Here is an 11,537-nt window from a genome sequence, read left to right as displayed (position 1 = left end):
TGAGTCACCAGGAAATCCCAGGTTACCTGGTCCTGGAGTAGGTAGCCAATATTGTATTTTAAGTTTCAGGTGAGGAATGTGTATATTTACCTTAATTTTTGGCTTTGACCCTGAGACTTATGACTACAATTGTTAAAATATAATTCAATTAAATAACTTAAAATGTAATTATCACATCTATAAAAATTATTTCTGGAGCTCAGCTTGTGGCAGGTATATTGTGGTGGTCCAGAAAGAACCTATCATTCTGTCCCTGTTCTGAAAAAGAAGTGAATACACATGAAATCAACCTTGAGCCATGAAAGCCTCAATGTGATCAAGTGCTCAGTTGTATTTAACAGTCTTAAAGTGCTAAGAGAAAAAAGGAGAGCGAGATCTTGGTGAGGCTTAGAATAGACATCCAGGATAGGGTGGCAGAAACATGACTGGAGATGGCAGTGAAGATGGGGGAGTGACTAGGAGGAAAAAGAAAGTAACCCCATCTGTAGGGCTCTATGTGCCTGCCATAGGGGAGACGGACAGGTCCAAAACTGAGCACTGCTGCTGCTGCTGCTAATATGCTTCAGTCATGTCCGACTCTGTGTGACCCCATAGACAGCAGCCCACCAGGCTCCCCCATCCCTGGGATTCTCCAGGCAAGAACACCGGAGTGGGTTGCCATTTCTTTCTCCAAACTGAGCACAGTATACTCCAAGTTCATCCATTTAATTTCTCATTCACATAACACTCTGTATTGTCACTTGACTCAGTTTTGAAGCAACTGAATGTTGACTTTGTTTTTTACCAAGACAGGAAGGATGAGTACTGGGCTCAAAATAGCCAGATCTGGAATTAGTACTCACAATTCTAGACCATATTTCTCATTCCTTTAGCATTACTTCTTAATCATGTTCTTTAGACCATATTTCACACTTAAAGTTCACCTTTTAAAATAGAAATTGATTTCTTACTTAGATTTTCCCAGAAAACTTTGTATCGAAGCCCCAAAATCCAAGATTCTGGTCCTACCTCTGCCATTAACCAGCTGTGAAGTTAAGAATGACCCACCTAGACACCAGGTGAATTGCTGCAAGAAGTGGCTCCTCCTGAGTCTGAAATTTCACAGATCCAACGGGGACTTAGCTGACTGGAGGACAGCAGAGTAACATCCAGTATACACTGTACAGCCTGAATTTCTGACTTCCGTTCTATACAATCTAGCTAAAACTGGCCAAAATTCTCAGCCAGTATTATTTCTTTCTACCTCTTAAAAACTGAGTTCAAGAATGGATAGGAAGAATTCACTTCATGGCTCTGCTGATAAATATCCTAAATCTGAATGTTAGCTCTCTGATTATTTTCATGCCCCCGATAGGTATCAGGTTCTGACAGTAAAAAAATCTGGAGATAGACTGACAATAGCACTTTAAGACACAGCAGGAAGAGAGAAGAGCCACCGCTAGAGAAAATGAGGGAGGAATTTTAATTCTCTCTCAGGGCAGTGATGAGGCTTAAGAAGAAAGGATCAAGCTCTTCCATGCTGGTGGGGGCCAGTGCAGACTTGACACTTAACAGGAAAACATCTGGACTCAGTGGGAGAAGAGAGTGGGATGATCTGAGAAAATAGCATTGAAACATATACATTATCATATGTAAAATAGTCAGTGGGAGTTTGATGTTGGAGAAGGAAATGGCAACCCACTCCAATATTCTTGCCTGAAGAATTCCATGGACAGAGGAGCCTGGTGGGCTGCTGTCCATGGGGTCACATAGAGTCGGACACAACTGAAGCGACATAGCATGCATGCATGCATTGCAGAAGGAAATGGCAACCCACTCCAGTATTCTTGCCTAGAGAATCCCAGGGACAGAGGAGCCTGGTGGGCGGCCGTCTATGGGGTTGAACAGAGTCAGACACAGCTGAAGCGACTTAGCAGCAGGAGCAGCAGGGAGTTTGATGTATGAAGCAGGGCACCCAAAGCCGGAATAGGGTGAGAAGGGAGGTGGGGGTGGGGGTTCAGGATGGAAGTGACACATGTATGCTTATGGCTGATTCATATTGATATATGGCAAAAATCATCACAATATTGTAAAGTAATTGTCCTTCAATTAAAATACATATATAATTTTCTTTAAAAGCCAAGAGCACCCTCCACCCCCAACTAATTGAAGTTTAGGTGTCACCGTGGGATGTTTAACTTTTGGGGCGGGGAAGGGAAGTCTTAACAGACATCGTGTGTACCTGTGCTCAGTCACTTCAGACTCTGTGCAACCCTATGGACTGTAGCCCGACAGGCTCCTCTGTCCATGGGCCTTCTTCAGGCAAGAATACTGGGGTGGGTTGCCATATCCTCCTCCAGGGAATCTTCCCGACCCAGGGATGCAACCCTAGTCTCTTGTCTCCTGCATTGGCAGGTGGGTTCTTTACCACTAGCACCACCTAGGAAGCAGGCATTAAACACATTTAATTCAGAGCCAGGTTCTAGTCTCGAGCCTCGAGGGCCAGGAGTTGTGTAAAAACTTGCCCTTGGCCGAGACTCATCTGAAGCGCTTTGAGCTATGACATGTCCACAGCCTTTCAGGACGCATCTCTGGCCTAGGACTGCCCAGTATGGCAACGGCCAGGTCCGACTGACGCTGTCCAGGCGTCGCCCCAGGGGAAAGGTTGCTGCGCGGTCGCTAGGGACGGGAGGAGTCTGGTGGTGATTGATGGGGAAGGGGCGAATGAATAAAAGTACTTGTCTTGGGACAGCAAGGATCCCGAGCAAACTGCGGAGGCCACACTGTCAGGCATTCCCTCGGCGTTTCGTCAGAGCCAGACCCTCCCGCTGCTGAAGGGAGGCGCGCTCTGCTCACGGGCAGCCGGGAACCCAGCCGCGCGCCGGGGGAAGGAGGTCCCTGCCTGGTGCGTTCGGACCAAGAGGTAACCGTTCTGCTTGGTGTTTAATTCAAATCTGTGATTGAACCTTATCCTGGGGCTTCAGTTTGGATTACTTCTTAGGTTTGTTTTTGTTTGTTTGTTTGTTTTTTAACCTGTAGCTACAGCAGATTAAAATGGGATTGGAGTGAAGGAGAGGGCTTGAGTGTCTGAAGTCACTCGGAGGGGATAGAAACTTCCGAGTTAATCCAGATAGAGACTCTTCCAATTAGACCAGGTGGAGATGTCCGGGAGATTTTCCGAGTCAGCCGGCTCAGTCCTGGGGTGTGTGTATGGGGGGTGGGGGCGGTGCCGAAGGAGCCGGGAAGGAAGGGGTCTGAAAGTCCAGACATGCGGCATCCGGGGTTGCTGTGGAGTCGAATGCAGAGACTGGCGATGCCCTTGATCTCTAACCTGCCTTGATTTGCCCCGTCCCCGCGCGCCCTTGGCCAGAAAGAATACTGCTCCCTCTGCGCACACCAGGAGCTCAAAGCTTTGCTTTGGACACCCGTCCTATCCTCCCCGTCACACCCCTTCCAGGATACCCCGCCCCACTGCGAGTCATTTACCCCTCAGGGGACGCAGGGGAGGAAAAACCAGCCAAAGCTGGCTCTGGAGGGACGGTCTAGGGGCGCAGGCGAGTCCCACGCGCCAGAGTTCCCCACTCCCGCGCCAGCTCGACTTATTAATACTTTTGCGCACTGAGAGTGTGGGCGCTGCTGCGCTTCAGGATAGCAGCTTGCAGGGGCGTGGCTGGGAACGCTGACCCGGGTGTCCTGTCTTCCTTCCCTTGCTGGTCTCTAGACTCGGAAAGCGGAGGAGCGGCCACCCGACTCCCTCTGGAGCAGGCAGCAGCATGCAGCCGCTGCCCAGCTTGTGCGGACGCGCCCTGGTGGCGCTGATCCTTGCCTGCGGCGTGGCGGGGATCCAAGCAGAAGAGAGGGAATTCCCGCCAGCCGGGGCCACTCAGCCACTTCTGGGGACCGGAGAGATGATGGAGACCCCGACTGAGACCTCCTGGCCCGGGAGGTCCAACGCCAGCGACCCGCGATCGTCCGCAACACCGCAGATTCCTAGAGGGGGAAGGATGGCGGGAATCCCACCGCGCACCCCACCCCCGTGCGATGGACCCATAGAGATCAAGGAGACTTTCAAGTACATCAACACGGTGGTGTCCTGCCTAGTGTTCGTGCTGGGCATCATCGGAAACTCCACGCTACTGAGAATCATTTACAAGAACAAGTGCATGCGAAACGGTCCAAATATCTTGATAGCCAGCCTGGCTCTCGGAGACCTGCTGCACATTATCATTGATATCCCCATCAATACCTACAAGGTAAGGGGTGCCTGCTAGGATCGCGATGGGAGGGCGCACCCTTAGGCCCGGGAAGATGGGAAAGTCTTTGCAGGGAGGTTCCTCAAGAAGAGCCATCCCCCTCATCCTCCACCTCCACTCTCAGGCCCCACAACCCCGCTTCCCCCCGTACTTTCAATAATCATTGGAACCGAACACCCTTCCGGTTTCAGTAGCCCCCTGCTAAGCCTAGAAAAAGCATAGCCCCTAGCTACTGCTGCTGCTAAGTCGCTTCAGTCGTGCCCGACTCTGTGCGACCCCACAGACGGGAGCCCACCAGGCTCCACCACCCCTGGGATTCTCCAGGCAAGAACACTGGAGTGGGTTGCCATTTCCTTCTCCAATGCATGAAAGTGAAAAGTGAAAGTGAAGTCGCTCAGTCGTGTCCGACTCTTAGTGATTCCATGGACTGCAGCCTACCAGGCTCCTCTGTCCATGGGATTTTCCAGGCAAGAGTAGTGGAGTGGGTTACCATTGCCTTAGACCAGCAGCCTAAATATAACTTGGGAACTTGTTAGAAATGTATTTTAACAAGCCCTCCAGGTAGTTTGAAAGGTACTGGTCTTGAAGGACCTTGTCCCTAAATTCAACTCACAAAGGTATATTCTCTCTGCTCAGAGTTTGATGGACCATGGACTGGCAGATTGTTATCACCTGAAAGCTTGTTAGAGCTCCAGGTCCACCCCAGATTTATTAAATCAGAACCTGCATCTTACAATACCTATGTGATTCATATGCATACTAACCTTGGGAAGCGAATAGGTTTTTAGAAAACAAATGGCCTAAGAGAAAGATTCCCAGACAGGTGAGTGGGAAAACATATTCATCTGCTGTGCATGACTGTGTCGTATCTGGTCTTTACTGAATGCCTATGATGGGCCAAGCACCGGGATAAATGTGTTACTTTTCCTTCCTCCTTCTAACAACCTATGAGTAGATATGACTCCATTTTATCAATGATAGGATGCTCAAGGCTCTCACAAGAAATAAGTGATGGAGCTGAGGAAAATCAGGCCCAATCTGTCAGGTTCCAAAGTGCGAACTGCACCGCATCAATTACTTTGCAGACAAGACCAAGAACACTTAACTGCAGTCTGTCACAGTTTCAGTAGCTAACATCATTGTGTGATTACCACTGGCATCAGAGGAAATGGGCATGAAGAGCTAGGGCAGGACACAAACCCCCATATGATTTGACTCCCACTTGCTTTGAAACTCTGAACACATCCCAACATCTCTGGACCTCAGTGTCCTCAACTCTATAATAAGCTGCTGAGTGAGTGAAGTCGCTAAGTCGTGTCCGACTCTTTGCGACCCCATGGACTGTAGCCTACAAGGTTCCTCAGTCCATGGAATTTTCCAGGCAAGAGTACTGGAGTGGGTTGCCATTTCCTTCTCCAGGGGATCTTCCCCACCCAGGGATCGAACCCAAGTCTCCCGCATTGCAGGCAGACGCTTTACCATCTGATCCACCAGGGAACCCACCAACTGGAATTTTGTGGCGTTGAGAAAACAGCCTAAGGGAAAGAGATGGAATATTAAAAATGACTATGCAAATATGTAAAACTCTACATCCCCATCATAATCAGCAATAGAAAGTCACCCATAAACACAGAACCCAAAAGTGTTAGGAACTCAGAATGTACTTTGGGGATTTGCCTAAAGCTAGCTTTGGGCTCAGTACAAGATTGGGGGAGAAGGGGGAAGGCAGGTAGGGTTAGGAAAAGGTTGTGGGGAATTCTTAGAGTTTTGTGACAGGAGAAGTTACCAGATAGGATGCTTTTAGGTTGTCTTTTATGAATTTCTGGAAATCCTAATCCAAAAAATCAGACATTAAGGAATTCTAGAGATTTGTAAGATTTACAGATAGTATTTAGATTAGGAGCCAGGTCCTAGAAAGAAACACTCCCAGAAATGAGGGAGAAATAGATGAAATCCTAATTTCCTGCATGACTACCAGTTCTGATGAACTCTGAGGATTTCCTGGGAGAAGCACGGGCTGAAATGTGTCCCTTATATGCAGTCCCATCTCCATTAGAACCAAAACTAACCCATTTTAGGAGTCCTACAGACCAAGTCTTACTGTTCTAATGTGGCAGAGGCATTCCTCAAACCTGACTTAAGAAACTTTAGAGTACAAGGTATTGTGAAAACCTTTAAAATAAGTGATTTACTGTTGTTCATTCGCTAAATTGTGTCCAACTCTTTGCCACCCCATGGACTGCAGCACACCAGGCTCCCCTGTCCTTTACCGTCTCCTGGAGTTTGTTCAAACTCATGTCCATTGAGTCAGTGATGCTCTCCAACTATCTCATCCTCTGTCACCTCCTTCTCCTCCTGCCCTCAATCTTTCCCAGCATTATAAGATCCTTCTGAAAAGGGAGATTGCATCTAGTTTTGTGAAAGATCTGTTAAGGAAGGTACCAGGAAATCCCATGTGGTGAGCCCACTTAGATATCCTCCTAACTCCTAGGTCAGCTGGCAGGTGAAATCCTGTAGGGAAGGTAGGTTTGAGGGCACCAGATGTAAATCAGCTCTTCCAGGACCATCTTACTTTCTCTGCCTGGCCAAATTATTACATTCAATAAGCCAGAGACAAGCCTGTTCCCAAAGGGGCACACAGGTTTTCCCTCCCTTTCAAACTCTTTTATGATTTCCCTAGGAAGTTACATTCTTTTCCCTGAAACCATTAAGTCTGTTCAACCTATGTTTCTGTTTCTGAGTCATTACAAATCTGGCCCTGTAGTTATCCTTATTAGCTATGAACTAATCCATCACCTAGAATTAGGTCCTCTTGCTAGGTTTGCCATCACTGAATCCTACATAGTGGTCTTTGGTTTATGTTTATAATATGCATAAATATGTGTCACTTGAGACATGATATAATAACAATGGTTACCATTATTATGCATGGTATACTTGGTTTTGTTCATTTCAATCACTACAAGAAAGCCTATGGAAGGAGTATTGTTATCACCCCTGTTTGATGGGGAAATTGCATTTTCAAGAGATGAAGAAGTAACTTGATGATGTCACACCACTAGAAAGTGATGAAACTTGGGTTTGAACCCAGGCCTCTGGCCCTAGAACCCCCCACCCTGCACAGATTGAGCTGCTCACAGCATGACCTCCTCCAACCTGGAATATTGTTAGGACCTCACTGGAGTATAATGGTGCAATTATGTGATGCACTACCTCACAGTAGGCTTCTTGGGAAGCATTTTCAGTTTTAATTTTGTCATCTGAAGATTTCTATCTCCTGAAATTCCCCTCAGATGATCTATAATGTATAACATTGATAATATCACTGTTTGTTATTCTAAAGTCTTTATTTACAAAAACATCTAATCCAGGACTAGTTAAAAGCCACTTATTTCTTTAAATAAGTATGTCACTATATTAAAAAGTTTAAAAAATGCATTTAGAATTTCACAGTAGTTAAGTATTATACTTCACACAAAGGAACTTAAGTGAATTATGAGTATCATTTAAATTTAGCCTAAAGTGGGGTACTCTGGTGATTTCTAATTTTGTTTTTGTGGGATGTTACTAGTCTCTTGAAAACCCACTTAATTATCTATGTTATATGCTATATAAATTAATATATAAATAGATAATTTATGTATGAAAGAAAAAGTATTAGTCACTTGTCCAACTCTTTTGACCTCATGCCGACCAGTATGGAATTCTCCAGACAAGAATACTGGAGTAGGTAGCCCCTTTCCTTCTCCAGGGGATCTTTCCAACCTAGGGATCCAACCTGAGTCTCTCATGTTGCAGGTGGATTCTATACCATCTGCTGATGCTGCTGCTAAGTCGCTTCAGTTGTGTCTGACTCTGTGTGACCCCCATTGATGGCACCCCATCAGGCTTCCCCATCCCGGGGATTCTCCAGGCAAGAACACTGGAGTGGGTTGCAATTTCCTTCTCCAATGCATGAAAGTGAAAAATGAAAGGGAAGTCGCTCAGTCGTGTCCGACTCTTCACGACCCCATGGACTGAAGCCCATCAGGCTCCTCTGTCCATGGGATTTTCCAGGCAAGAGTACTGGAGTGGGGTGCCATTATCTGAGCATTATAATTAATACATAATATAATATACATTCACAATTTCTGAAGGTTCATATAATACTGCAAGTCATCTATTGGTTTACCCAGGGTATCGAAACTTCAACATGAATCTGTAACTTAATCTGGAGTTCAGTAATTCTAGAGTTCAATAAAGTTGACAAACCACAAAATGTCACAGATTTGGCTGAAAGCCATGCTCCTTGATGCAGCTGTAGAAACGGGATGGGACTTTTCAGGGAGGGGCTGCTATGAGCGCTGACAAACCTCAGGGCATGTGTCTCTTCTGCCTCAACTCCTTCAAGGAACTGTTCTCTGGAAACTTCTAGACAGAGTCAGTCCTCTCACCAGGGCTCCTATGTCAGGGAGGAAATTCTGATTGACAGATGTTGTGGGAGACTCAGCATACTGAAGCTTAAAAGGGGCTTCAGATAGGCATGTAAGCATGCTGGAAATAAAAGCTGTGTCTCCTTCTCAGCAGCACACACTAGGGCTGTCATTGTATTACATAAGAGCATCTAGATGAAAATGAAATGCAAGCATCCAAAGAGGACCTTTAAAAATATATAAGTGTATGTGTATATGGGCTTCCCCAGTGGCTCAGCAGTAAAGAATCCTCCTGCCAATGCAGGAGACACAGGAGACGTGGGTTTGATCCCTGAATCAGTTGGAAGAAGGCATGGCAACCCACTCCAGTAATCTTGCTGGGAAAATCCCATGGACAGAGGAGCCTGCCAGGTTACCATCCCTGGGGTTGCAAAGAGTAGGACAGGGCTGAAGCGACTGAGCACACACACATGCACATATATGGTTATACATATTCATATGTAAATACATTAAATGTTATAAGAATGTGTAGATAAGTAGATAGGTGAATATCATTGGTCACAGTTCCTGGTAAAACTAACCAAGTAATAAATGTTACTAGAATGTGTGAGAGAGTGCGTGTGAATAAGAATGGAAATTGTCTTGTTTTTCAGCTTTTGCCATTATAAACTTGACTACAAATAACTTTTTTGTATGGCTTTGTACGCATGTGTGACTATAGTTGAAGGATAAATTTCTAGAATTAGAATTATTGAATCAAAGGATATGTGCCTTTGTAATTTTGATAGACATTGCTATACTGACCCCCAAAGTTATTGTTGTACTCTTAGTTTGAATCATGAGTTTGTGTAAGATGTTACAAAGCTATACAAAGATGTTATTTGTAGTCATGCTTATAATGGCAAAAGCTAAAATAAAAAAAAAAGTTTCCATTCTTATTCACACATACACTCATACACATTCTAATAACATTTATTACTTGGTTACATTGTACCAGGTATTGTAACCAGTGATATTCACCTCTCTACTTATCTACATATTTTTATAACATTTAATATATTCACATATTAATATATATACATATATACTTACATATTTTTAAACATCCTTTCTGGATGCTTGCATTTCATTTTTCATCTGGATGTTCTTATGCAATACAGTGACAACCCCAGTGTGTGTTGCTGAGAAGGAGAAATAAGCTTTTATTTCCAGCATTTCACATGATTATCTGAAACCTTTTTAGAGCTTCAGTTTGCTGAGTCTCCCACAACATCTGTTTATCAGTATTTCCTCCCTGACTCAGGAGCTCTGGTGAGAGCCCTGGTCAGAAGCCACCTTTATATGGGCTTCCCTGGTGGCTCAGATCCCCTGGAGAAGGGAAAGGCTACTCACTCCAGTATTCTGGCCTGGAGAATTCCCATGGACTGTATAGTCCATGGGGTCACAAAGAGTCGGACGTGACTGAGCAACTTTCACTTTCATATATATATGAAAAGTTAAAAGTGAAACTGCTAGCTGCTTAGACAAGTACAATTCTTTGCAACCCTATGGACTGCAGCCGGCCAGTCTCCTCTGTCCATGGGATTTTCCAGGCAAGAATACTGGAGTGAGTTGCCATTCCCTTCTCCAGGGGATCTTCCCAACCCAGGGATCGAACCCAGGTCTCCCACATTGCAGGCAGATTCTTTACCAGCTGAGCCACAAGGGAACCCCTCATATATATATATATATATATATATATATATATATATGTTCACACATATACATACATATATACACACATATATATGTATCAATATCTATCTCTAAAATAGAACGTGAATCACTATGCCAGTATTTATATGGGCTATGTATGCACTGACCCACAGACTAGTGTTTTAAGTATCTCATGGGAGGGTGAATCTCTCCTTATTCACAAACTACTTATTGTGTCCTTCTTGTAAGACTAAAATGAATGAAATAATCTAGATGTTCTATAGAATCCTGGAGTAGCACCAATGTCAAAGTTGCATAGGAAGAGCTGAGTGTACTTATAGATGCTGTGAAGTTTTATGTGTTGTTAGTGATTGATTGATTAGTTGGTTTGCTTGGTTTGGATTAGCAGTGATATTTTTTAAAGCCTTGAATTGAAAATTTCTTCAACTTCTCTTAACATCTCAAGAAGTTAAAAATGCTTGAGCAAATATTGAACTTTTAAATTGTAACAAATTCATTCTCTTTGTGCTGTATTTACATGGATAACTGAGTTGATATATATAGTTAACATAAATATAGTAAATAATAGAAATATAGTTTCCTCTATATATAAGCAAATAGCATTTAGTATCGTCCCAGTGGCCCTACTGGTAAAAAGCCTAAAGGTATGAGACGCAGTTTCAGTCCCCAGGTCGGGAAGATCCCTGGAGAAGGAAATGGCAAACTGCTCCAGTAGTCTTACCTGGGAAATTCCATGGACTTTTTTTTTCCTAGTGGGCTACAGTCCATGGAGTTGCAAAGAGTCAGGCACAACAGAGCTCACACACACACACACACAAATTGCATTTGAAAACAAATTTCCTTAAAAACTGATGACAGATATCTACATGGACATTATTTTGATAAGGATCCAAGTATAATCTTGTGGCGGTGGAGAGCTTTCTAAAAATTAAGCTGGTGGCCTGTTTCGAGTGCCTCTAGATGGTTTTATTGTTAAGACTTTGGAGGCCACTGTTGGAGGCAAAGAAGCTGCCTTCCTAGGTCTGAGAGGCAAAAACTACTGATCTTTAACATTTAACCACTTCAGGTGGAATACATGTAACATTAAAATGCTGGTATGTCAAAATGGGAATTGCTTCACTGAACCCTCAAATGAGTTTTGAGTGAAATGACCTTGTAGTGACTGTCAGATAGTCAG

General features: G+C 44.5%; 1 protein-coding gene across 2 annotated transcripts in view; it reads left to right on the top strand.

Annotated features, from left to right (window-relative positions):
• Window positions 1-2,725: 2,725 nt before the first annotated feature.
• Window positions 2,726-11,537, top strand: part of EDNRB (endothelin receptor type B) — a 31,777-nt gene continuing 22,965 nt past the window's right edge. The window contains exons 1-2 of one of the 2 annotated variants that reach the window (XM_086328602.1): window positions 2,726-2,902; window positions 3,701-4,232. In XM_086328602.1, coding sequence (XP_086184728.1) covers window positions 3,753-4,232 — 480 coding nt within the window. In that variant the 5' untranslated portion in view covers window positions 2,726-2,902; window positions 3,701-3,752. Of the gene's footprint in view, window positions 2,981-3,700; window positions 4,233-11,537 lie in introns of both variants that reach the window. The other variant, XM_086328601.1, reaches the window with a different exon arrangement.

The sequence above is a fragment of the Bos grunniens genome, chromosome 12 (genome assembly GCF_055505025.1).
Source record: "Bos grunniens cultivar Pamir isolate PY7600 chromosome 12, Bosgru_T2T1.0, whole genome shotgun sequence".
Taxonomy (NCBI): domain Eukaryota; kingdom Metazoa; phylum Chordata; class Mammalia; order Artiodactyla; family Bovidae; genus Bos; species Bos grunniens.
Note: the sequence above shows the minus strand (reverse complement) of the source record. Positions and strands in the feature narration are given on the sequence as shown.